Here is a 27,989-nt window from a genome sequence, read left to right on the forward strand (position 1 = left end):
AGAAATTGTAATTGACAATTAAGTAACTATAAAATGATAGCTGCTGAGAAATCTGAGAATAATAAAAGAAAAATTCTGGGGCGCCTGGGTGGCTCAGTTGGTTAAGCAGCTGCCTTCAGCTCGGGTCATGATCCCAGGGTCCTGGGATGGAGCCCCGCATCGTGCTCCCTGCTCAGCAGGGAGCCTGCTTCTCCCTCTGCCTCTGCTGTTCCCCCTGCTTGTGTGCTCTCTCTCTCTCTGACAAATAAAATTTTTAAAAAGTAATAAAAATAATGAATAAATAAATAAGAGAAAAATCCCATATGCTTCCCAGTCGTACCAGTGGAACTGTGCACTCATTGCATACTGCAGTAAACTCAGCAACAAACCTTAATTTTCTCTCTTCCACTCCACTCTCCTTGATCTCTCACCCCTGCTTCCTGAAATCTCCTTCTGAAAACTACCTGTCCCCAAGTCCCTGTTGCAGGCTTTCTTTGGACAATCCCAGCATCTGACACCTAACCATGAGAAGAGATTGAATCCAACACAGTAGTGGTTCTGTATCCTGTTTCTAGACTTTCTAAAAACCTGATTATTGCCTTACTTGGTACAGTGGATCTGAATAGGTAATTCTGTTAACTGTGGCCAGCAGAGTAAATTTGTAACTTTGGCATAGAGAAATGATATTTTTGTATGAGATGTAGTTATATAGATTTTATTATCATTTTGGGTTTTTTTGAGATGTTTATTTTTTTAAGATTCTTTAAAGATTTTTTTTAGATTTTAGATATTTTTTTAAGATTTTATTCACTTATCTGAAAGAGAGAGTGAAAGAAAGAGAGCATGAGCAGGGTAAGGAGCAGAGGGAGTAGCAGACTCCCTGCTGAGCTGGAAGCCCCACTGGGGGGGGCTCGATCCTGGACTCCGGGATCATGTCCTGAGCTGAAGGGAGCCACTTAACCAACCGATCGCTCCTTAAGATGTTTAAATGTTTAGGGAACTTAAAAAAAAAAATATTTAGGGAACTTGCTTTACTAAGTTTGTGTGTGATTATTAGATGTATAAGAGTTTTTAAGTTGTGTTTAGAAATAAATGCTAAATATGCAAATTGCTTTATTAAGTCTGGAGTGCCAAAAAAAGAACAGGACAAACTAGCCTTGTTGTCCTTTGAAAGGTCTGTGGGAATCTAAATAAGTAAGTTGGATTTAACAAAGTAACCTATTCCCGAAAAAAAAAAATAACCTAAAAACCAGTTCAAAAACTGGTGGGCTGTCATCAAAAGTGTGAAAACAAAGAACAAATTTGATTTAAATCAAAGGTGTCATAAAAATCTATAGCATTTAATAGGCATTTAATCTTGTAATAATAATAATGACAATAATAGAAAAGGTTTTTTAAAAACGCTGTTAAATTTTTAAGTATCTAAATTTCTCCAGGGTTTTCCAACCCATGTAGGTAAAATTGAGAATGGAGTAAAATTGGAAAAGGACAAGACCGAGTATCTTATCCTTGACAAAAACCCCAAATCTCTGACCCAGACATGGAGCAGGTATGGGAATTATTATTATTGCTATTATGTTTTTCTAAGGCATACACTGCATGAGCTGGTCTACACATCATCAGTAACGTTTTCTAAAAGATCACTAAAGATATTTACAGTTGAAACTAGTTATTCATTCTGTTATTTATTTTTAAACACTCCTGCTTTGATTTTGTATTGTGCTGTCAGATAAGACAGATGGGTATTTACATTAATTTCATTGGCAATTAAAATTCTGGTTAGAAGGATAATTAAAAGATTTACCAATCGTGAGGTGATTCAACAGCCTGATGAGACACATCAGAGTTAAAAAAAAAAAAAAAAAAAGGAAAGCAAAATGAGTGCCATTACTAACAGACAAGCCCTGAATACACAAGCTTCACAACAGGACCCGGAATTTCCCGATACCAGGGAGATGAAATGACCCACAGGGCCAAAATAAAAGACAAAATAAATTGGAACCAATATGGTAAGTTGTAGGAAATAAATGTATTTGATGAATTAAATACCAGTGGAAGGGTGTGGGCAAGAGCTTTCTCTAAGGAAATTTAAAACCTTAATATTAACTCAGTTAATATTCATTAATATAGGGGTGCCTGGGTGGCCCAGTCGGTTAAGTGGCCGGCCCTTGATTTCGGCTCAGGTTGTGATCTCAGGGTCCTGGGATGGAGCCCTGCGTGGGGCTCCATGCTCAGTGGGGAGTTGGCTTCAGGATTCTCTCCTTCTGCCCCTCCAAAATGAATAAATAAATCTTTTAAAAAATATTCATTAATGTATAACTAAGAGCATTCCTTTCTTCATACAACCACGCCCCCAGTTTTTCACATAACCATCTGCCATTAGTAAGAGCTCATTAGTTGATAATTTTTAAAAGACTCTTCAAAGGTAATAGACAATACCTTCTCAGGTTGAAATATCATTAACTTTTTCTGTATATTAAAAATCAAAATACCTAAGCTAGTTTCAAATGTGTTCTTTGCTGTCATTAAGGAAACATCTGAGTGCTGCTGTGTGACAGACTATTATATGTGAAGCACGGGGAATACAAAGATGATTTAAGATATTGTACCTCTTTCTTATGAGCCTGGAGTCAAGTTGGAAAGATATATGGAGGGGCGCCTGGGTGGCTCAGTCGGTTAAGCGTCTGCCTTCGGCTCAGGTCATGATCCTGGGGTCCTGGAATCGAGCCCCGCATCGGGCTCCTTGCTCTGCGGGAAGCCTGCTTCTCCCTCTCCCTCTGCTGTTCCCCCTGCTTGTGTTCCCTCTCTCTCTCTGTCAAATAAATAAATAAAATCTTTTAAAAAAAGGTATATGGATACAATTAAAATGCACCATAAGTGCCATAGTAAATGTACAACTGCTAAAGGAACAGAGTAATGGGACTAAAGCTACTTAAAGGATAGGGGAATTGTGGGAACTGGTGCTTGGGAAGGTCTTAATAAATGTGGAAGTTTGCCACCAAGAGAGGAGACTTTTTTTTTTTAAAGATTTTATTTATTTATTTATTTGAGAGAGAGAAACAGCATGAGAGGAGAGAGGGTCAGAGGGAGAAGCAGGCTCCCTGCTGAGCTTGGAGCCCGACGTGGGACTCGATCCCGGGACTCCGGGACCATGACCTGAGCTGAAGGCAGTCGCTTAACCAACTGAGCCACCCAGGCGCCCAGGAGACTTAACATCAGTCTGTGTGGAGAACAGGAGCATCACCAAAGGTACAGGGGGCTGTAGGTTCAGACCCCCAACCAGTGTGTGGGTGGCAGAACAGAATACTTTTTTTTTAAAGAATTTATTTATTTGACAGAGAGAGAGAGAGCATGAGCTGGGGGGAGGAGCAAGGGTAGAGGGTCCCCGCTGAGCAGGGAGCCTGATGCGGGACTTGATACCAGGACCCTGGGATCATGACCTGAGCCAAAGGCAGACGCTTAACGACTGAGCCACCCAGGTGCCCAGGAGAACAGAATTCTTCGCAAGAGTAAGAGTTGAAGCTGAAGAAAGAGGCAGGTGCCAGGTTATGGAGCACCTTATTGTGACTGTAAGAGATGGAGAGCCATTTAAGAATTTTAAGCAAAGTCAGGGAGAACAGTTAAGAGATTATTATAATAATACAATGAGAAATTAGGCTTTAAATTTATTAAGTGGCAGAGGGGACAGGGAAAAGAAAAACAGACAGGACAGGACTTTGATCATGATTAAACCTACATGATGAAGGAGGAAATTGTGTTTGTACCTGATGATCTCTTTTCTTCAAGGTCAACTCTTCTCCAGTGGGGGAGGTGGCAAGGACAGATAAAGGTAGCAGGTGTTAGTGCTGAAGGAAAATAAGGCTTCTAAATGTAGGGATCTGCAGGCTTAAGGTTTTGTGTTTTTTTTTTCAGGCTTAAGTTTTATTAAAAGAATAATCATGCAATATTGAGGTTATAAAAATTACTTTATTTTAAATGTGAAAATATAAAAACTACTTATATATAAAATTTAGGGGTATTGAAGCATCCAAACTCTAGGTTCTGTCTTTAGCTCCTTATAAATGTACCTAAGTTTAATTGAGACAATATTCATAGCAGGCATAAATATAAAGAGAATTATATTTCTAAAAATTAAGATACAGGAGAAAATAATACCTTCTGTCACTGGTAAAAACACAAAACTATAGTGGTCAGTGCCATAGACTTGCCAGCACCCTCTCCATTCCAAAAGATTAGGAGGAGACAATTATACGGATCTCATTGGTGTTGGTAGTGACTGGGGAGAGTGGCCATGTGACCCATTCCTGACCAGTAAGACATGAGGAGACTTGAGGAGAGGTTTGCTGAGAGAACCTCTGAGAAAGGGTTCTTCAAGTCTATGAAGGAGAGGCAGAAAAAGTTGCTCATCTTTCTCTAGCTGCTGCCGGGTCTGCATGAATCCATGGAATAACTCCAGACATCATGCCACCAGCTTAGAATGAAGCCAACACTAAATGTGACAGAGCAGGGAGATGCAAAGGACCTGATTCCTTGGTGACATCCTGAGCCCTCCCTACTTGAACTTCTTGTTATGTAGGATTATAAATGTGCTAATGGTTTAAGCCATTTGAATCACAGTTTTCTGCTACTTGCAGCCAAAAGTTTCTCAACGAAAACAAGAACTAAAGGTAGATTAAAAGTAAACATTAACAGGTGGTTATAATGTATTGAATTACATTTTCTCCTCTTGGCAAATCAATTTCATTTACAGTCACTGTAAAATTTCATTTGACGTTTACATAATCCAGTCCCTCTGAATTGTCGTTAATTCTTTTTTTGTACGATCACTTCTAACCGTCTGTTGTCTCTCACAGTATTGTTGACAAAGACAGAACAGAGAGAAGAGAAGGAGCAGTTGAATTTAGCTCTGTTTAGGTGAAAAGGTGAAATGTCTCTCTCATTTATAGACAATTTGAAGATTGTGGCAGTAAACTGCATAGAGACAGCGTATAGAATAAGGAATCCTGCAATCTTTTAATAACTGTTTTTTAAGATAAAAACAACTAAGCACTTAAAATTAATCATATAGCCTTCACTTACTTGCCTTCTGGCTGTATGGGGAGCACCCACATACCTTTTTAATAACCTTAAATAAAAATAGAACATGCAAAGCACTAAGCATAGTGTTTGGCACAAGGTATTATTAGCAGTGGTCTACTTAGAACAAAGGACCGTGCTAAATCTTGCACGGAGAGTGTCCCAGGGTCCCTGAAGCTCCCACTAGTTGATTTGTAATGTATCTGCTTGCCTTCCTATAGCTTGGGTTTTGCTTTCCTCTTATCAATAAATGTACTTGAAAAATTCAATCTCAGGGCTAGTGTATGCCTTTCATTTTCAGAGGCAAGCAGTAACTTTAGCATTTTTTATCACAAAAAATCCATATGAGAACGCTGGCAAGCCCAGAGAACTTCCTGGGCGGAGAGCTTTTTCTGTCAAAGCCGGGAGGGTGTGATCATCCACCATCTTCAGAGTTTGACCATTGAGCTGGACGGATCTGCAAAGGGGGAAGATACATCCAAGTTAGCCCAGTCATGTGTGCCCAACTTCTCTACAAAAGTTGTGATTTTTTTTTTTTTTAAGATTTTATTTATTTATTTGACAGAGAGAGACAGTGAGAGAGGGAACACAAGCAGGGGGAGTGGGAGAGGGAGAAGCAGGCTTCCCGACGAGCAGGGAGCCCAATGCAGGGCTCGATCCCAGGACCCCGGGATCATGACCGGAGCCGAAGGCAGATGCTTAACGACTGAGCCACCCAGGCGCCCCGTGATGTCTTTTTAAGACCAAAAAAATTTGTGACAGCCTATATTATATAACTTGTATTTCACTACTATATCGGGTAAATATTTGACCCAGATGATCTCTAAGCAACACTGGGAGAGCTGAGTCATTGTGACAGAGACCATATGGCCTGCAAAAGCCTGAAATACTTACTAACTGGCCCATTACAGAAAATGGAACACACATAATCTATACTAGGCACTATGATGGAGGTATAAAAAAGATAAACATGACATAACTTCTGGATTTGTGGCAATTGTATCTGTTGGTAAATCATTGGAAAAATTTTTATAAAAGGCAAATAGATATATAGAATGGAATGTAAATTTCACAAATTTAACATTAAAAATGGCAATGAAATTTCCTGCTTATAACTGTGCCCATAAACCCTCTAACTCCCCATTCCTCAGGGTGATGTACATTCATTTGCATATCTTATGTTGTTAAGATATTTTGGAAGAATATATATTGCCAGAGTGAAACAAAAATAATTCTGTTTCATTAAACCACAGATTCCAAAAAAAATGTATGTTTTCTTTGTATTCCACTGTTGGAATTCAAATTCAAAACCGAGTCAAAAAAATTCAAAAAATATTTTAAGGACAAGTGTTATTTTTGTGCATATTTATTATTATTTAAATCAAATTAATACATGCTCACAGCAATAAATCCAATATAAACAAGGGCTTATAAAGAAAACTTTTAGTCTGCTTTTAGTTCCACTGATAGTTAATTCCATAATTCTAAACGATGCTTATATCTCTATGATCTTTTTCTCAAGTGCTTTTTACATTATGAAGTTTTTACAACATGAAAAACAGTTTTATTGTTGAAAATTGGTTAATGTCAGAGTTATATGTATGTCATATACATAATACATGTATTTATGTAGATCACTTACAGGAGTGCCTTGCATATAGTAAGCACGGCAAAAGTAATATCTGTCGTCATCATTATTCTGATAAATAAATATAACAAAATAATCTGCTAATTCATCCTAACCATTTTTAATATTTTGATGTATATTCCTTCATCTCTTTTCATCTCTTTTATGTATACATGTGCATATTTTCATTTAAACAAGAACGAGCATACCGTACATGGTCTCTTAAAACTTGATTCTTTTAGGGGCGCCTGAGTGGCTCAGTCCTTAAGCGTCTGCCTTCGGCTCAGGTCATGATCCCAGGGTCCTGGGATCGAGCCCCACATCAGGCTCCCTGCTCGGCGGGAAGCCTGCTTCTCCCTCTCCCACTTCCCCTGCTTGTGTTCCCTCTCTCGCTGTGTCTCTCTGTTCTATAAATAAATAAATAAAATCTTTAAAAAAAAAAAACTTGATTCTTTTTCCCTTAACATATCTTAACATTTGCTTACACACATCTGCATCATTTTAACAGCTGTACAGTATTCCATTGTGTGAGCATATTAGCTTAGTAATTGTCTAGTGTTAGACATTTGGTTGTTTCCAGTTTGGGATTATTTTAATTTTCATCTTTAAAGATCTCTCAAACTCTATCCTCACTAAGTGTCCGTCAGCAGAAAAACTGGTTTCCATTTAACCTTGGTTAGCTGCCCAGCTCTGGGCTCTGTACCTACAGACTGAAAAAGATAACCATGATTGTGCTAGGGGCTATCAAGCCCGTCCTGCATTTGCACTCGGTCCACACGCGCATGAGTTTTGTTTTAACGCCTATATCACATCCATTTTTAGATGGGATGGGGAAGGCAAGGCCATGACCGTCATCAGGAAACCACCAACAAAAATAGGCCTTGAAAATACCTCCAAATGCCAGTAGTAAGAGCTGTTCTGCATGAATTTGAGACCCATTTTTTCAAGGGTACATAAAGAAGTTTCAGAAATGCTTTTAGGAGAGGCCACAGAGCTTAAAGGGAAATCTCCTCATTGTAAATAAATAGTGCTCTGGGTTCAGATGATGAAATATGGGCAAGATAATACCCAAGACCATCTGGCTACACTGTTCAATCAACTGTAAAAATAGCTAAATGATGCTGTCAGTACACTGAGAATAAGCTTAAAACGTGGATTATTTCTGCATTGGGCTGGGTAAATCAGGGTAAGGTTTTATTCGAGGGTAGTATCTTGTTTCATATTTTGATGTCAGTAACATGATGACAAGAAATAGAAGATAATGCTTATGAAGTTTCAGATGAAACAGAGCTGAAAGGAATTAGCAAGCAAGAGGAATCCGAATTATGGATGCTGGGCAAAATTTATCTAAGATAAGTATAAAATACTGCTTTTAAGTTAAAAATATATTCCCTCAAATATTTCCTAAACGCTTACTACACCGGACCTTCTGTAGACACTATACAAGTTGTTCAATTAAAAAGTGATTTTTTTTTTTTTTAAAGATGATCATTGTTTAACCCTCTGAGGTCATTAGAATGAATAAGTGTGCAGACTGAACACTCATCAAACTTCTCTGGGATACTTTTGCAACGTTTTATTTTATTTTTTGCAACATTTTAAAAGAGAGAAAAGCGTAAGTGATGTATACTCATCAAAGAGAACTTAGGGTAATAAAACATTATCCACAATTTCACCAGTTTTCCATTATTAAGCACAAAATGTGTGATCAGAATGCAATGGGGTCTGATAAATACAGGAAAGAGAAGAATCATTGAAGAAATTGGGCATAGTAAGTCTGGAGAGAACAATCTAATTGTCCTGCAGACATTGGAGTTATTCTGGAGAAAATTAGGTATTTGGCATTGTTCCACATTAAGGGTAGCAAACTCAAGTGGCCACAAGAGCCTGTGCAGTAGGACAAGGTCACAGAGATAAGAGGGTCACAGAAGGACTAAGGAGAACCTGTCTAAAGTAAACAACCCCAATTCAACTCCATCTACTTGGGAAAACAAGCCCAGAGTTCCTAGAATATCTATTTACAAAAATTTTTTTAAAAGATTTATTTATTTATTTTAGAAAGAGAGGTGGTGGGAGAGGGATAGAGGGAGAGGGAAAGAGAGAATCCCAAGCAGACTCCCCGCTGAGCGTGGAGCCCGACGCAGGGCTCCATCTCAGGACCCTGACGCAGGGCTCCATCTCAGGACCCTGGGATCACAACCTGAGCCAAAACCAGGAGTCAGATGCTTAACTGACTGAGCTACCCAGATGCCCCTAGAATGTCTGCTTTTAAAGAAAAGCTAGAAATCCAGATATTTTCATAATTGTCAATTTTTAAAATTTAAAAAATTTAAATGTTGACAACTTAGTAAAAATAAAAATTAGCATGGAGTACATGACCATCTCCCCTACCAGAAAAAAGAGGGAAAAAAAGCCCTCTAAACCCACTTGAGTACAGGCATGAGGCATAGTTTCTGACTTCTGCTGTCGAGGACAGAACTAAAAACAGCAGATGAAAGGCAGAGAGAGACGTTCCCCTTGCCAGAGAGGACGGCTGCTGGGAGAGCGGCCACATCCAACCAAGGAGGAATCAGGCAGAGCTGAGTGGCCTAAACTCCCCATCTAAGGATGGACTAAAATATCTCCTAACACTCCTCCAACTCTACAACTATTATTCCGTGACTTCAGAAAAGCTTTTCCCTTGTCAGCATCAGACACAAATATCAGCATCAGACACAAAAATACCCATTTCAAAGTCAGAACCCAAGTAGAAAAAAAGTATCTGTTAACCAAATATGCATTATTTACATTAGGGGAGGAAAAAAGGTTTAAACAGCAGGAAAATGGGTAAGTAAATCATGGTATTTTATAAAACATGCAGCCCATTAAAAATGTCTACACAGGCTGTGTATGGAAGAACATTTGTGGGTGTCCCCTCTTTCCCATTAGAGGCTGTATGGTCACAGATGTAGTAAAATAAAGCATAGGGAAAAAATAAGGAATGGTATCCAATGTTACTGATGTTTGTCTACGGGATATAGGTCTTTGGGGAAAGCAAGCTTACTGTCCCTTCTCAGGTTCTGATGCTAATTATCACTGAAAACATCACTCATATAGCATTTGCAAAGATGGGAGGAGATGGTGAGAATTTTGTAAACTCTTAATTTTTTATGCTCCAATGTGAGAAAATCATGATGAAAAGAGCTCCTTCCAACACACATTGGACAGAATCTTACAATGTTTGTGTGCCTGACTCTTCCAGGCTCATGGTCATTTTGGGTGTTCTGCTGAATACGGTCTTTTATAAGACATATCCAATGACTGGCTTTTAAAACTAAAATGTGTTACAACCAGCTTCAAATAACCCACCTAAAAGCTACACTTCTGGACGTATTTTTTTTTTCTTACTCTAACCAAATGAAAACACTACTTTAACACTGTGGGAGAATCACACTCAGCTCACAGGGTGTAATATGTACAACAACCCCCATGCCCTTAATACCAATTATACATAGGTATGTTTGCTTCAGTGACTATGTTACCAAGAATTATAAGTTTCTGTAGAGCAAATAATCTACATGCCTTGAGGGCATCTTGACATATCAAATTGTTTTGAAATGCAAACTATTCCCTACAATAACTGCTGACTTGTGTTCATGTCCTTCTGCTTTCGACTCTGGGTGAGTTTTACCTGTATTGATAAATATTCATATATAAACTTCCTGAATATTAGGAATTGTTAGAACTTGTAATAGTTGACTTTTTTTTTTTTTGCTCTCTAGCAACACTCTCTTTTCTGATAAATACCAATCAATTTGGTGAAAGTTTGAAATGAAAAAGGAAAATTACTCACTTGGAAAGTAATCCATCAGGCCCTAAAGGTTTTATGAGGTATTTGTCCACTTGTTTGTTAAATAGATGATAGGGCAACCGCAGGCGTTTGGTGACGTTATGGAGGTTTAAGGCGTACAAAGTTAGATCTCCTTCTTTATACCTTGGGCTAAAAGCAAATAGATTAACTCCATAAAAATATTTATCTAAAGTAAGCAATTAAAAACTCAATTACAAACATAATCATGGATACTAAGTATTAGTATGTGTAATGATGCTGGGCCTTCTTTTATCCTCCTTTCGTGATTACAGTAGATAGCTGATGTGGTCCTATTTGAAAAAACTATTGCTCCTCACACTACCATTTTCTGGGTGAGGGCATTCTGAGATTTTTGCTGCTTTGCCAGGCTGAGCTGCTAGGAAGCTGGTCAGCCCAACCCTGTTCAAACATAGGAAGGTTAAATAATAAAAAGCGAATTTTGTGGGTTCCTAGGAATTCAAATTATAAACCATGTAAACAGAAGCTTTTCCTAGCCTTATGAAAAAACTAAAACAAATAAGAAAATTAGATCTATGGACACTTTTCAGAATTTCCATCCAAACCATTCTCCTACTTCCTAGTGGGTGCTCAGTATTTCAAGAGTTCCCACTCACCAGAAATCATGGTTGTCTTTATTTTGACTAGAATTATTATTTTATTTTTTTTTTAAGATTTTATTTATTTATTTATTAGAGAGTGAGCGAGAGAGAAACAGCATGAGAGGGGAGAAGGTCAGAGGGAGAAGCAGGCTCCCCGCTGAGCCGGGAGCCTGATGTGGGGCTTGATCCCAGGACCCTGGGATCATGACCTGAGCCGAAGGCAGTCGCTTAACCAACTGAGCCACCCAGGCGCCCGAATGACTAGAATTATTATTTTAGTATCATCCTATCAGGAAGAGCATATTACTGATTAAACTTGTTGCCTGGGAAAGGGCGTCTCACACACTTACTGGTTGACGTTCGTACAATGAAGGTACACTCGGAGTTTACTTCCGTCTGGACCTTTCACACTTGCCATAAACACACGGGTGCCCACCAATTTCTTGAACAGAAGAGATAGCCAGTAATCCTAGTTGTGGTGGTTGGGGAGAGAAGGAACAAAAATAGATCTTTTTTTTTTAAGATTTTACTTATTTATTTGTCAGAGAGAGGGGTGGAAAGCACAAGCAGGGGGAGCGGCAGGCAGAGGGAGAAGCAGACTCCCCACCGAGCAGGGAGCCCGATGCGGGACTCGATCTCAGGACCCTGGGATCATGACCTGAGCCGAAGGCAGACGCTTAACGACTGAGCCACCCAGGCATCCCCAAAAATAGATCTTCACTTATTTCTTTAACAAAAACAGCAAGAGCAAATAGTCAATCCTACAAAGGCAGTGACTGTTATTCTAGAATATTTAAATGGCCTACATCTTTTGATCCATGTTCCCACCGTGAATCTGAGAGCAATTTCTTGTTTGCTGCTTTTTATTATTGGAGGACTATATTTGCAAAATTCAGAGGGCCATGACCACTAGGAGATATATCTCAAGAATGTAATTCATTGCTGAGAGAGTTTAAATATCCTTTATTGTCTATCATCCAAGAATTCGAAGCAAAGCTCAAAGCAGAACTTTTAGATATGCACATGTACACACTCACACACACACAAAAGCAAGTCTTACAATAAAACTTCTACCAGTTTAAGAGATTAAAATAATTTCTTTTTTTAAAGATTTTTAAAAGTTTTTAAGTAATCTTTACACTTAACAGGGGGCTCGAACCCACAACCACGAGATCGAGAGTCGCCCACTCCACCAACTGAGTCAGCCAGGTGCCCCTAAAATAATTTATTTTAGAACCTTATAACCCCCCTTCCTGAATAAAGTAGTGGATTAGGCAATGGTCATTACTAGCTATCAAGGTAAAAAAAAAAGAGAGAGAGAGACAACCAGACATTATATGCCTCTTGTTGGAAGCATGTGACATCTCCTATAAATAATTATTGCAAAACAAAACACAAAACAAAAATCTAAATAAGCTTAAGCTTCTAGGTCTAACTGCCAGTTTACAAGAAACAGAGGAACATGCTAAAGGATAGCACAGGAATGAATTTAGCAAAATCCAGAACATGGGAAACACTATAGAACAAATTACCTGCTTTCTTTAATTAATAAATTCCACGGGACAAAAAGGGGGTGGGAGGGGAAACTTCAAGATTAATAGATTTAAGAGATATTTCACCCAAATGCAATATATGGATCTTGCTTGTATTCTGATGTGAACAAGCAAACTATTAAAAACATGTGAGACAATAAGGAAAATGTGGAACACCCACTGACGCAACATCTGATGATATGGAGGAATTACTGTCAGTATTTTACAGTATAATAATATTTAGTGTTTGTATAAAGGAGATACATCCTGACTTACTTACTTAGGTGATACGGTGCTACAGCTGAGATCTGCTTCAAAGGAATCCAGTGGGTGGGAGGTGAGGAGTGGGGAGGACTAGAGAGTAAACAGAAGTGGGGATTTATATGCTTTTCTCTCTACTTTGAAATTTTCCATAATAAAAAGTGTTTTTTTTTTTCAAAGAGCCCTACTCAGTGTATACCCCAACTCTTCCCTCCTCAGCTGAGGAAATGTAGACCCAACAGGGCAAACACGTTTTGTTTCTCTGTTTACATTCAAATTTTTCACTGGAGAGAAGAGTAGAATCAATTAAGCATTTATAAAGGAGATCTAACTTCAGTGTGGTTTGGTGACTGAGTGGAAAGCATTCAGGCCTCGGAGCCGGGATCTGTATGGGATTCTAGAATAACATGGAACAGCTGTGTGACTTCCCTTACCCAACCTTGTTTCTGTTTGAACGTCCTCATCTGAAAAATGGATCAAAGACACTGCCTTGCCAGCTTCCAGGATGGTTATGCAAATCCAGTAAGAAAAGACCTGTAGGGGTGCTTGGGTGACTCATTCAGTTGGGCTTCTGACTCTTGATTTCAGCTCAGGTCATGATCTGAGGGTCGTGAGATCAAGCCCTGCCTCGGCTCCTCGCTCAGCATGGAGCCTGCCTAAGATTCTCTCTCCCCCTCTCTCTCTGCTCTTCCCTCCCCCACCCCCACGTTCGTTCCCTCTCAAATAAATAAATAAAATCTTTAAGAAAATTAAATTAAATTAAATGTAAAAACCCCATACTACGTTCCAAGTGGCCCACATTGAAAACATTATTCTGCTTCTCAATTTCTTCTCTTGGGACACAAAAATATTAAAATGAATGGTCTCTAAGGTTTCTTCCAATTCATCATTCCACGGATTGGCTGCCTACTGAGAGTACTGAATTTCCTGAGAGGATTGACTCTTCATAGGAGCTTGGTACAAGGGGCACTCAGTATACTCCCGTCTCCTCACAGCAATGGGAAAATAACGATCACTTACAGGTAGAGGTTTGAAGTTTTCATCCACTAAGTGGTAGTTTCCGGCTCCGAAGAGCACTTGCCTCATCACCACTTCTATGCCCATTCTGGCCGACAGGCCCAATTTATCCAGCCACCTGGAATACAGTGAGGCCCAGCTCTCTTCAGGTTTGGAAAACAAAAAAAACTCAATTCTAATTACACACTATTCTGAATGATTCATCTATGTGGGAGGAATTGACAGGAAACCAGAAAAGTGGTATTAATTATAAATAAGCCAATCAAATGAAATGGGGACTATCCTTCCCTTCACATGTTCCCACACTTGAGCATGATAATAAATCATAGAATACTATTAATATGCCATAGGAGTTCCTTTCAGGGTAAGAAAACTTCTACAAAGCAGAGTAGACAAATTTGCACCCTACAGGCACTCACTCTCCATCTTGCTGGATACCTTCCCCACCTCCCCACCCCCAGGCCCATGTGAGGAAGAAAAGGGTGAAGAAGAAAAGGCAGCTTGTAGTCACCAGTAGTAAAATGTGAAGTAAGTAGAATCACACCTCAACTTTCATGGCTATCTCCCTGCACCCCGTCCATCTTTGGCTAATGGCAAGACAAACATCTTTATTCTTAACTCTCCTCCTCATGCCCCCATGAGCAAAAAGGATTTGTTCTTTATTCTGGATTTACAAGAATGAGGGTAGGAGGGGAAAGAGAATTAAGTCCCAGTGTGAGGATACAGAACTATAGATTAAGAGTGTTAACGGAGTTACGGAATATAAGTAAACCAGTTGCTTAAAGCAATCAAGTTTGTGGTGGCTGGATGATGAGGGTGATTTAGTAAGTCTTTAAACTCATTGGTAGCTCCTCTGATGTGACCTCACGCTCTAAACTCCTTGGGAATCTATGAATAGAGCTTTATGTACACTAAGGATCCTTCTCAGACTCAAACCTCTAGATGCACTCATTTACGATCTCTCTCAGAAGAAGGAATCCTTGGCATATTTATGGGCCAAAACTAAGGAAAAGCACTTCTAAAGCAATTATTCATACAGTGATTAATTTGGAACACTCATTAAAGATGTCCAACAAACTTTAGTAAAACATGTTCTTGCAAAATCTGGCATGCATTTTGGGTCTCAGCCATAGAAACCATCTTTGATCAGCTTTTGGGCTGATGAACTGTCTCAATAGAAGCCGTTTAATAAAAGGACAGGAGAATGTTGCAGCCTGATCCCCAAGGCAATGCTGCTTCACTCACATAAAGCCAGCCGCAAAGGTGTTGGACAGCAAGGGTGCTCCACCCCCATACGCAGAGCTCGTTTCTCCTAACCAAACCTTCTTGTGGGGTCTGGTCTCCTCGACAACCTATGCAACAGGAGAGTCCCTGTTAATTTGCAAACAAGCTGACCAGCTATGATATTGAAGATTAATGACATTCAAAACCTTGTATTCCCAGACCGATTTGTCCAATATAGTTACAAAATATGTCTGTGGTCATTTAGGTCTTGGGCAATTAACTTTTATTGGAATTCTAAGTGTGGAAGGAACTTAAGTCATCCCCTTCCTATGGCCTTGGAAAGTTAATGCTACCAAAAGGCTATTGGAAGTATTTTGAATTTTTAATCGATACACATGAATAAGACCTGATGCTGAGGGGGACTGAAGTGAGTAAGTGCCTGTTATCTAAAGAAAAACACATAAATGTATAGACATATAGAATTTAGAATTAGCTAGACTGCAAAAATAAAAACTCTGGATTTACAAAAGTCCCTCCTTATCCATGGTTTTGCCTTCTGCAGTACCAGTTACCTGCGGTTAACTGTGGTCTGGAAGCAGATGATTCTCCTTCTGACCTATCTTCATTAGGTCACTAGTAGCCTAATGCCACGTCACAACACATATGTCATTCCCCCCACTTCATCTGGTCACATATGCATTATACCATCTCACATCATCACAAGAAGAGTGAGTGCAGTCCAGTAAGGTATTTTGAGAGAGAGACCACATTCACCTAACTATTATTATAGTACACTGTTATAATTGTTCTATTTTATACTATCGTTGTTAATCTCTTTCTGTGCCTAATTTATAAATTAAACTTTATCACAGGAATGTATGTATAGGAAAAAGTATATATATAGGGTTTGATATTATCTGTGGTTCCAAGCATCCACTGAGGGTCTTGGACCATATCCCCTAGAAAGAAAGGGGACCTCTCTCCATTAGGAAAAAAAAAAAGACTATTACCTGAAAAATTTTTTGCACAGATGAAGTAAAAGTGTCCAACACATCAGGGTTTAGGAAATCTTCTTTGGTAGCAATTCGTCCATTCAAGTAGTAGCTAAATTATTCAGAAAATATTCAGAAAAAAATAGCGAACTGTGCTTTCTGCTTTTAAGTTAATTGGCCACCTTGCTCTCCTTTCTACCTCTTCCCACCCCTCTGTTATATTAAAAAAAAAAAAAAGGCAGAAGTTCTAGCAAGAAGAGACAAAGATGGAAGAGGATCAGTTATTCTGTCTTCTTTTTTAAAGATTTTATTTATTTATTTGACAGAGAGAGAGAGCCCAAGCAGGGGGAGCGGCAGGCAGAGGCAGAAGCAGGCTCCCTGCTGAGCAGAGAGCCGGCCATGGGACTCACAAGGCCGTGGGACTCAATCCCAGGACCCCGGGATCATGACCTGAGCCGAAGGCAGACGCTTAACTGACTGAGCCTCCCAGGCATCCCTCAGTTACTGTGTCTTGAAAAGACATAGTCAGAAGTGCAGGTACTGGGGCGCCTGGGTGGCTCAGTCGTTAAGTGTCTGCCTTCGGCTCAGGTCATGATCCCAGGGTCCTGGGATCAAGCCCCACATCGAGCCCCACATCGGGCTCCCTGCTCAGCGGGAAGCCTGCTTCTCCCTCTCCCACTCCCCCTGCTTGTGTTCCCTCTCTCGCTGTCTCTCTCTGTCAAAAAATAAATAAAATCTTTAAAAAAAAAAAAAAGTGCAGGTACTTAGAGGTTACCTGGTCTTTGGCAAGCATATTGATTTTAGCTACTTATCTACTCCACGATTTAAATGATAGCGTGCCTTGATCTTATAGAAACTACCACATCATTTAAAATAAAGTTTAAGTGTTTGTTTTATTAATATTAAAAGTCCAGTACACTGCTGCTTGAGATACTATTTGTTTCTTATTTGAACTATGTCAATTAGTAGTTGAATGGAAATGATTTTTTGAAAGCTAAGCAGTAAGGAAAACTAGCACTAGTTTCTTAGTACAAAGAGCAGGAGACATACTTACTGGTGCCATGTAAGTGAATCAATCACTTCACCCCCAGCCTTCAGGAAACTAGAAAAAAAAATCTGTTATGATCTTTACTTAATCCTCATACGCACAATATATGCACGGGAGTTCTATTGCCTAGAAATGGGCTGCTTACTGCCTTAGCATCAGGCAAACACAAACTTCCTAATTCTGATACAAATTATATTGTAGGTTCCATTGGCCCCAGATCCTTGGTATTCTGAACCAGTCAGCATTTGCTCTTTTGGTAAAACATATGCTTAGGTAGCAAATGGTTTAATAACAGGTGGACCATTGAGAATTCTCCACCAGAGAGAAGTATTCTTTTTAAGAAAAGTGGTTCTGCTTTTTCTAGTTCCTACCTTCTCAGTATCTTGAGAGTCTTTCCTCGAGGCTGGCCAACATCAGGACCATAGAGATTCGCAGTTTTGAAAGTGGTTTTTCCTAGAAGTTTATGCAACTTGACAAAATCTTCTCCTAACTGCAATCCATTGATGAAAATACCAGCCTTCTTACGGAAACTGTTAGGTTCTGAAAGACAGCAGTTCTGAAGGTAGTCACGCACCTAGAAATTTTGTATTTGAAAGCAAACTTAAAAGCAGCATATAAAAGCAAGAAAATATTTCCCAGTTACAAAAACTTAGAATTCAGAGGCAAGAAAAGGAAAAGCCCTCACTATGAAGAAGTTATTTCAGTTAAACAGAAATGTAAATGGCGTAACTAAAGTGTAGGGGGTATTACAATGATTTGAAGTTAATAATGGGGATATTAAACTAATGGATATTTGAGGAATAGTCTATATCCAGTATTTAATAAACTGATTTACTTAAAAAGGACAAAAAGTTTGGGTGGGAGGGGAAGACACTGAAAAACCGATTTCTACGATGCCATTAAAAGCCTTATTGAGACTGTTTATTCACAAATTATCTGTGCAGGTGAGCCTGGAAGTAGCCATGCCGAAGACATGGGAGGGAGGCACAGAAGTGTTCAATCTACTTCCCCAAACACCTTGCCCAGGCTCTCCCTTGCTCCCTTCTCCTTCTTTCTGGAAAGCAGACCTCTCCTTTGCAAAAGGGGGCCCGAGGAGGAGGGAAACAGGATGGCATGGCTCTGTTATCTTTCTCCGAAGAGCAGAAGGAGCTGGGGATGGGTACAGCAGAAAAGTAGGGAGGGAGGGATATATAGAGATGGGTAAGAACGGGTTCAGATGATCCATTCTTCATGTGGTTGCCATTAAAGTTGTTCAGCATCGAGCCAAGGTATGGTTCCCTCTGCCCCCATACTGCGCTCTGTGCTTCAATTGCCAGTCACCCTTAGCAACCTCATCCCCAGATCTGCCTCTAGACATTACTGCAATACATGGCACCATATACATGTATCTTATTTCTTCGCTTGCTTTCTTGTCGGTCTGGCTCCCTTCCTCTAGAATGGAACTCCCAAGAAAGCAGGGACCTTGCTCTGGAGTCAGACTACCTGGGTTCAAATCCCAAGTCCTCCACTTGGTAGCCCAGCATCACACAGCTATTTAACTAACTTCTTTGTGCCTCTTTTGTCTTCCTTAGAAGGAAGGTCATAATTGTATCCGCCCCAGTGTGGTTATAAAGAGAAAATAATACTTATGGAATGCTCAGAACAGTGCCTGGAATGTAGTATGTGCCCATCATATTACTACACCTCATTGCCCATTTTAGTTTCGGTTCTATTGGCTCATGTGTGGAAAAAGCTCTATAAATATGCTTAAATGAATGTGGCTAATCATTAGTACTTTAGTTAGAATTTACAAGTTCTTTGCCAAAAAGTGAAGAAGGAAATCATGAGGAGCTGGCCCTGGGTAGTATTCTACACTAAGAACTTCTTGCTTAAGCGTATCGTGATGGTTGGGGGATGGAGTTGCTGAAATTAACCGACAAGTTGAGAAACAGAGAAAGACATGAAAGGGCAAAAGCAAAAGTGCCTGCTTCCCAGTGTTGCTGAGTCCAGCCCGCCAACCGTAATAGGTTTAAGCAATCCTGAAAATGTCAAGTGAGCCCAGGAGCTGTGGAAGTGTCTGGGTCCAACCAGTTGTCTTCAGCTCAAGTGTAACATAAACTAGGATTCACAATAGGTCCTAGGATATACAAAGGAGTGTTCTGACATAAGCAATTCCAAAAGTTGCACTGTTGAGCACTGGTACAAGTATGCTGAGCCAAAAGTATATTTGCTAATATTAAAAAGAATGTCATAAACAGTTACAACTAATGCCAAAGGGGAATCTCCTTACTAATGAAATGTCTCAGGGGCACTTACCATTGCCTAGTTCCCAAGAAATGTTATAATTCTTGGAAGAGCAATAGTCCAGGAGCAACTGAGCGTTAGAACTGTTCCACTGCAAATCTGCTGATCGTAGTAAGGCATTTAGCCCAAAGATCAAGTCCAGTCCTGAGCAATTTGCAAAAGTATACAGCATATCCACAGAGCTTTCTAAAAGAAAAATGTTGCAATTTAATGGCTAGGTCAGCACCACATAATGAAGGCCTCCAGATTTGTTCTCCAACGGATTACTATTTTCGTTGTTAAACTGAAGGAATTACAGTCCTAATGAGTGACTATAATTAGACAGGCAAATTAAAACATTAAAACATTAAAAATTAATAGGACTTCATTTACTTCAGCTGTTGATTCAGCTTTCCACGCTGAACCACGTAAAGAACGAGAAGCTTTGGTCTGGCACTCTGGTTTCGTTCAAATGGCCTCAGGGGAATTCACGCCCAGGTCACACTGTCATTAGTCAACAGAAGCCACACTCTTCATAATTGAAACATCTCTGCTCACAAACTCAGTCACAGAATATTTTTGGTAAATTTCATTCTATTTAAAACAATTTTTGGGAAAATTCACGTATAGGGTTTGTTAATTTTAAATAAGTAAAATTTGACATTAAAAAATTGGCCTAAGGCTATAGATCTGTGGTTTCCAAACTAGGTGCCAAGACATCCTGGCAAGCCTCAAGAAATTCGCCACCTTGTTGTGAGATTTAGCAAAGGAAAATATAGACAACTAGTTAAGTTTGGACTTCAGATAAATGAGGAATAATTTTTTATTGCATGTCTATGCAATATTTGAGAAATACTTACAGTAAAAAAAAATTAGTTTATCTGAAATTCAAACTCAGCCAAGCAACCCTATTCACACAGGCACTACAGGATCCTTTAGATTTGCAAGGGAAATATCAACTCTGTTGGACGTGACAAGAACTATTACTAGTAAGTTTTTGGACTTAACTTAATAATTGAAACTCTTAGGTATTTACTTGGGGCTAGGTAAGATAAATTTAAAATTAAAACAATTGGGGCGCGTGGGTGGCTCAGTCGTTAAGCGTCAGCCTTCGGCTCAGGTCATGGTCCCAGGGTCCTGGGATCGAGCCCCGCATCGGGCTCCCTGCTCGGCGGGAAGCCTGCTTCTCCCTCTCCCGCTCCCCCTGCTTGTGTTCCCTCTCTCGCTGTGTCTCTCTCTGTGTCAAATAAATAAACAAAATCTTCAAAAAAAAAAAATTAAAACAATTTAAACAATTACTGAGTCACTTAAGTGCCATAAAGGTTTGGGAACTTTTGAACTCAGCTTCTCTAACCATCAGCTAGTCCAAAATCACTTCTTGAGAGTAGCGACAATGTCAGTGTGAATATCATCTTCAAGTCAGGTATCGAATGCATAATGTCTGTAATTTTCATATATATTTAGAGTGGTTGAATAGAAATTCACTCTTGAACTTAACTAGTTTAAAAAATTCTAAGTGAGGGCGCCTGGGTGGCTCATTTGGTTAAGTGACTGCCTTCGGCTCAGGTCATGATCCTGGAGTCCCTGGATGGAGTCCCGCATCGGGCTCCCTGCTCGGCAGGGAGTCTGCTTCTCCCTCTGACCCTCCCCCCTCTCATGTGCTCTCTCTCATTCTCTCTCTCTCAAATAAATAAATAAAATCTTTAAAAAAAAAAAATGGGGGCACCTGGGTGGCTCAGTTGGTTAAGCGACTGCCTTCAGCTCAGGTCATGATCCTGGAGTCCCGGGATCGAGTCCCGCGTCGGGCTCCCTGCTCGGCGGGGAGTCTGCTTCTCCCTCTGACCTTCCCGCCTCTCATGTGCTCTCTCTCTCAAATAAATAAATAAAATCTTTAAAAAAAAATTCTAAGTGAATTACTGGGTGAGCATAGCAGAGAAACCCTCAATTTAATATTGTCGGTAAAGGCTGAGGGGCAGGAACGTCTCTCGGGAGTTGTTTGAGGTGTTTTGGGCATTGGCTGTGTCATGCACGGCTGCAGAGCTGCCATCTATCATCAGGGAGTTATGGGCAGCAGGGGTGGAAAAGCTCTCTGGAAAAGCCCAGCATTCCACTGGATCCTGAGCCACAGTTTGGGATGGCATAGAGCCTTGGGGATTGTTGAGTTCTCCCCAAACCTCCACCCTCATGTTTCCATGAGGAAGCTGACACCCAAGGAAATGAAGTGCTTTGGCCAGTACGGCATAGCTACTTGGTGACAGTGCCATTACTAGGGCCTGTTGTTAAAGGGGTGACTCCAATGTCTTAGTCACAGCTCCATGTTAGACATACATATTGGAAAACCACGCTGTAGAAAGTTTCCTGGATCAGAAATCCTAAGACCTGAGCTCCAGGACCCAGTCTCCCACTTATAGACTGTGAGTGAGGTGACCGCTTTACCTGGCATGAGCCTCAGCTATGGATCCACGATCCTAGAATTTGCACCATCATGTGCCTACTCACAAAACCGAGGTTGAAATGACATACGTGAAAACCCTTTGTAAACCATAAAAAGCCTTTATAGGTATCAGGCACTGCCACCACCTCGTCCCTCAATGGCATTTTCAAAAAAACCTAGAACGCTTGCATTTCAGAGTATTTATTCAACTCATACTTGATTCTTTGTCTGTTTCATTTTTCCAAATGCACTTGGAATTTATATAGCTTAACATTCTATGTTTCCTACAACATAATAGTAACATCTCCTAGAATAAGGGCTGTATATTACTGAGTTAGAATCTACTCTTAAAAAAAAAAAAAACAAAAAAAAACCCAGTCAGCCTACTCTGTCCTCAAAATAAGAACAATAAGAAAACTCACAGCTAAGGGGTGCCTGGGTGGCTCAGTCGGTTAAGCGTCTGCTTTCGGTTCAGGTCATGATCTCAGGGTCCTGAGATCGAGTCCCGCATCAGGCCCTTGCTCAGTGGGGACCCTACTTCTCCCTCTGCCTGTCACTCCCCCTGCTTGTGCTTGCTCTCTCCCTCTCTCTGACAAATAAATAAAATTAAAAAGAAAACAAAAGAAAGGGGCGCCTGGGGGTCTCAGTCGTTAAGCGTCTGCCTTTGGCTCAGGTCATGATCCCAGGGTCCTGGGATCGAGCCCTGCATCCGGCTCCCTGCTTGGCGGGAAGCCTGCTTCTCCCTCTCCCACTCCCCCTGCTTGTGTTCCCTCTCTCGCTGTGTCTCTCTCTGTCAAATAAATAAATAAAATCTTTAAAAAAAAAAAAAAAGAAAACTCACAGCTAAGTATCCAATTCCCAATCAATACCCTTATTCTACGAGAGGGTGGAAAGATCCCCGGGGCCAGATAATCTAAATGACACACTAGAATCAGCACTGATTCTTTCTCTGGCCTTATGCCATGTCTGTTTACATAAGGGTGTCCATTTCCAGTGTGGGACTGGGTGATGGAGGGGGAGGACTCAGGTGATGAGGAAGAGAGGTGGAGAAGGACGGAGAGCAAAGAATTAGCTCATTAAGTAGAACTATTTGCATAAGGAAGTTCTTTTTGCAGTCACACCCGGAATTATATCTGTAACACTGCTTCCTCTACCTGCCTAAACAGGCTTACAGTTTGTAGTCTCATGACAAATGTTTTTGTCATCTTCTACTTAAGCGAAACCCACCATCCAATGGGTCCTGTAATTGGAAAACTTGCCTGTATCTTCTAGGACACCTGTGTTAAGGGTGTGGGCCACTGACTAAGCAATCAGTCGGTGCCATGATAGACACATTAAAGGACTGTCCTTGCCACCATAGACTTTTGCTATCTCTTCCCTTGGCCAATGCCAGCCCAAGTTCCTCAGGCATCACCAACCTCAGCCATCAGTGCAGAACAATGTGTGGAAACACCTATAGGCTTCTGAGATACTTCCTACTATAATGAGTTGGTGCCCAGACTAAACGCAGTGCATTCCTATCTATATGTTTCTAAGACATGCCTGTTAAAACAAAGAATTTCAAACCAGGAGTCAAATGTTTCCAGATGCAAATAAACTATCCGTATTTGTTAAATATTTTAGCCAATAGGGTGGCTGCAGTTACAATGACCTAGTTACATAGTTAGTGAAGGAACTTTCTTCTGGTGGAGGAACTATGAAGGTCCTAGTCCCAGAGGCAGGGAAAGATGGTGGAAACCTACCATCTTGATTCCAGAAAGATTGTGTGAGGTAGGAAACTGGTATAAACTGGTATAATGTTTAATATGAGGCAAAATAAAGTAGAAATCAATAGATCACCTAATACCATGGAGTCTTCTCTTAGCAGACCTATATCATATTGATTTATTATAGGTGAGACCTACTGCTATGGGTCTCTTGTACTCTTGTCATTCCCTTCCTGGGATTGAGATGGCCCTGTGTTATGTCAAATTCCATTCAACCATAGATCATGTTATTAAAGTGTCAGAGTTGTTCCCCTACCCCCTTTAAAATGCAGTAAATAATTTAGAGGACTGCATTATCTATTAACATGTAAACTATTTTCTGATTTCTTATGTGTCACATCTTTTCTGTACCTTAGAAATAAAAAATATAAAAATAAAAATCCATTGGATACATTGACATCCAGATAATATCCAGTAAAATCTTTCAAAGATAAGTGATCTACTTCTAGTAATGTTCTCTTAGAAATGCCGAGTGACCCAAATTAACTACAAGATAATTTATTTTTCAAAAATCAAAAGACAGTTGTAGAGTATCTGAGCAGGTTATTCCCTTAACTGAGATCTGGGGCAACATCATCCCTTAGTTGGGTCTAAAACATCAACTTTCTTTTTTTTTTTTAGATTTTATTTATTTATTTGACACAGAGAGAGAGAGCACAAGTAGGCAGAGCAGCAGGCAGAGGGAGAGGGAGAAGCAGGCTCTCCGCTGAGCAGGGAGCCCGATGTGGGGCTCGATCCCAGGACCCTGGGATCACGACCCGAGCTGAAGGCAGCCGCTTAACCGACTGAGCCACCCAGGCGCTCCTAAAACATCAACTTTCAGATAAAAATATTTTTCATAGTTAAATGAGGACGGCTTGTTTCAGTTGTTTTAAAGCCCTGCATGACAACATCTTCCCATTTTGAAGACTGGATAACTGTTTCAGTGAATGGAAATAAATTCCTGGTTCGTCGAGCTAGTTCTATGTCTGCAAAGCCACAGAGGAAAGAAAAAGAGAGAGCTGCTTGATGGCCAACACTGTCTGGCATGACTCAGGCTTCCACTGCCTAATGGTACACCAACTCATAATTTAGGGGTTGCTTCTGGGAGGAGAGATGGAATGGATGACGAGGTGTGAATGGTTTTCACATCTTGCTCTTTTTTTTCCCCTAAAGATTTATTTTTAAGTAATCTGTACACCTAGCATGGGGCTTGAACCCTCAACCCCGAGATCAAGAGTCGTAGGCTCTACTGACTGAACTAGTCAAGCGCCCCCATTGTTTACTCTTCATACTTTTGTACTTCACTTTTACACAAGGACTGTATCTGTGTCTTCCTTGACTTCCTAGTTCTTCAGAGCAGTAAAGGTCATTATTAGCTCGTGAATGATTTCTAGATTTCACTTCATGGCTAGTAGGCAAAGTCAGGTGAAGAAATGAGAAAAAAAAAAAAAAAAAAAAAAAACAGAAGTTTTAGGTTCCATTAACTCTTAACACAACTGCTATAGGGCTTACATGGTTCAAGCCCAAGTTCAAGCTATCCATATATTTTGGGGGCTGGGACACCAGCAGGTGCCTTTCATCTCTTACTTGAGTAAGTGCTGTTCTTGAACTTTTTCTGATACTGTTCTCTGAGCAGCAATTGTTCCTGGAAGGGCCATTCCAACTGTAACCTCTTCTCTACATCAGAAGGGATGGATCCAGATTTGCACATATCTGCAAATGGAAGAAATAATTTAGAGGATCTATTTTCACAGTGGTAAGGTTGAAATCCCATACATTTATTTCATTACCTATTTATGTGCCTAAAGCAGTATAATTACATTTCTGGTATGAGATCAGAGAAAGATATATTCTGTTACACACGTCAAATTTGTTGGCTAACCAATCACCACACAAAAAACCACCAAAGGGCAGGTTTCCTAAGAAATACTGGACATACCCTGGACACAGATACATTGGACATGACTTCAGTTTATTTAACAATTCAGAAGGCTCCTCAGAAACTTCAAATTGCTAGAGAACCCCACCGAAGAAAACATAGTTCAATTCTCTTAAGATTCACTTTCAAAATACACAGGAGTTTGTTTCGCTGGACTCTATCTGCTTTGGGTTGATTTCCTCTTGCCATAATGATGGGACAGGAAATGTTGACTTTTTTTTTTTCCTTCAAATACGATATCCTCAAAGCTTCTGAGACCACCACATGGGCAATTGGAAAAGTCAACCACTATGCTGTCAGGCAGACCAGACTTCTTTATCACAAGGGCAGCAGAGTTGTTGGGCGCTGGCTGCCAGGGCGTGCTGACCCGCCAACAACTTCCTTTCTGGGAAGCTGCACATTCTGGCTTTCTGGCAGCCGGTGCCTCATCCATCCCTGTGCTCAAAAAGGATGTTTGAGAGGCACTTGACACCTCCTATCTCCCACCACATATACACACAGGATGAGGAAAACTGATGAGCAAAGGAGAGTTTCTGGTCTGAACTTAAGAGACCTTTCAAACACACATGACCGATGGGAATGGTCAAGTCTAAGCATAAATGATTCCAATATGTCACTTTAAGAGAATTCTCCTGCTTTTTTCCATTTTTTTCTAATTACTCTTCTATCAATTTTGGCCCAATTACTGATTAACTGTTCTGGACACTTCCTACCTGAAGAAAATAGAAGGAAAATATGTAATATATGAAATAATGAAATATTATTCACTAATATATGCATGATGCATACATTATTATAATTCAACTATATATACACCGTATTTTTCATAATTGTTAGAATAATGATTTAACTTCCATTTGATGTCTGTAAAGTACTTATGAAAGACATAGGGCAAATCCTCGTCACTCCCTAAGGCAGGTTTCTCAGGGGGAGCCAACAGACTTCCAAATATCAGAATCACCTGAGGAGCTTGCTAAGCTCGTAATCTAAGGTTGGAACACAGAATCCAAATATTCAAACTCACCCCAGGTGACTACGGGTAGTCAATAAAGTTTGACAGTCACTGCCCAATAAATCAAATCTTAAAATCCAGTCTAAGAAGCAGAGCATATCTCCACACCCTCTTGGTGTACCTTCTATTCACATTCTATTTTCAGAATAAATGGGTTGCAATCCATTGCTTGTGTCTTCGGCTGGAAATACTCTTTTCAGTTTGACACATTTCTGCCCACACGCTCCCACTAAGCAGCTGTGTCCTTCAGCTACAATCATTGTTCTATTTACAGCACAATTAACTCTCAGTTACGCCCAGCACAATTTTTTGTGTGAGGTCTCACATTCCTGAAAACATTGGGAGGAGGACACCTGCCCCCTACTTCCTCCTTTTGTGAGAGTGCCTCCATCGGGCAGCCGGGAGCCCTCGGTTTCTTACTGTTAGATGGCAGCCAGAACACTTCTCTGAGAATGCTCAAGACTGACTGAAGTGAATTAAAACATATTGTGAATCTTTAAAAAGTGCACCCTGGGGCGCCTGGGTGGCTCAGTTGGTTGAGCGACTGCCTTCGGCTCAGGTCATGATCCTGGAGTCCCGGGATCGAGTCCCGCATCGGGCTCCCTGCTCGGCAGGGAGTCTGCTTCTCCCTCTGACCCTCCCCCCTCTCATGCTCTCTTTCTCTCTCTCTCATTCTCTCTCTCACACACACACAAAAAAAATTAATTTGACAATCCTAGTGATGATTAAAAGAAAGGAACCCAGGGGCGCCTGGGTGGCTCAGTTGCTTAAGCGACTGCCTTCGGCTCAGGTCATGATCCTGGAGTCCCGGGATCGAGTCCCACGTCGGGCTCCCTGCTCGGCGGGGGGTCTGCTTCTCCCTCTGACCCTCCCCCCTCTCATGTACTCTCTCTCTCTCATTCTCTCTCTCAAATAAATTAAAAAAAAAATAATAATAATCTTTAAAAAGTTCACCCTGGTTGCCTTGAGACTGCCAGTAACTCCTCTCTTCAAAGGTCGGTTCTTTTTGGGGATCGAAAATGAGAAAGTCCGTCTTGGTGCCACCAAATCGTAGGTGTGCCGGAGACAAACCTCTAGCCAAAGTGCGAAGCTTTGGAGAACTGTTAGAAGACAAGCAAGAAATTAAAAGTATGTTTTCCAGGACACTCCAGTCTAACATGTTTACTCTTGAGGTGGACCTATTTCTTAATATGTAGCGGTACGGGGCTTGGAGGGAGAAGTCCTATTGCTATAACGGGGAAGTCTTCTCAGTCGGAATCTTTCTAAGTGCGAGATTGCACATCTAGGCGCCTGCAGGCAACTTGGAGCTCTGACTCTGGCAAGAACTTATATTTTAATTTGACAAGTAGGACAGTGTTCAGTACTTTCAAAAGACTCATAACCTTTTAT

At 40.5% G+C, this 27,989-nt stretch overlaps 1 protein-coding gene across 2 annotated transcripts in view; it reads right to left on the reverse strand.

Moving 5' to 3' along the window:
• Window positions 1–3,204: 3,204 nt before the first annotated feature.
• The window catches only part of HPSE (heparanase), a 38,096-nt gene continuing 13,311 nt past the window's right edge, over window positions 3,205–27,989 (reverse strand). Inside the window, exons 2-12 of one of the 2 annotated variants that reach the window (XM_064584715.1) lie at window positions 27,555–27,700; window positions 25,237–25,362; window positions 19,501–19,674; window positions 17,577–17,745; window positions 17,212–17,259; window positions 16,176–16,269; window positions 15,187–15,293; window positions 13,945–14,059; window positions 11,482–11,600; window positions 10,515–10,661; window positions 3,207–5,512 (exon numbers count right to left, since the gene is read on the reverse strand). In XM_064584715.1, coding sequence (XP_064440785.1) covers window positions 5,353–5,512; window positions 10,515–10,661; window positions 11,482–11,600; window positions 13,945–14,059; window positions 15,187–15,293; window positions 16,176–16,269; window positions 17,212–17,259; window positions 17,577–17,745; window positions 19,501–19,674; window positions 25,237–25,362; window positions 27,555–27,700 — 1,405 coding nt within the window. In that variant the 3' untranslated portion in view covers window positions 3,207–5,352. Of the gene's footprint in view, window positions 5,513–10,514; window positions 10,662–11,481; window positions 11,601–13,944; window positions 14,060–15,186; window positions 15,294–16,175; window positions 16,270–17,211; window positions 17,260–17,576; window positions 17,746–19,500; window positions 19,675–25,236; window positions 25,363–27,554; window positions 27,701–27,989 lie in introns of both variants that reach the window. The other variant, XM_064584716.1, reaches the window with a different exon arrangement.

The sequence above is a fragment of the Mirounga angustirostris genome, unplaced genomic scaffold (assembly GCF_029215605.1).
Source record: "Mirounga angustirostris isolate CCGP_5_RB_7025 unplaced genomic scaffold, mMirAng1.0.hap1 SCAF_2, whole genome shotgun sequence".
NCBI lineage: Eukaryota > Metazoa > Chordata > Mammalia > Carnivora > Phocidae > Mirounga > Mirounga angustirostris.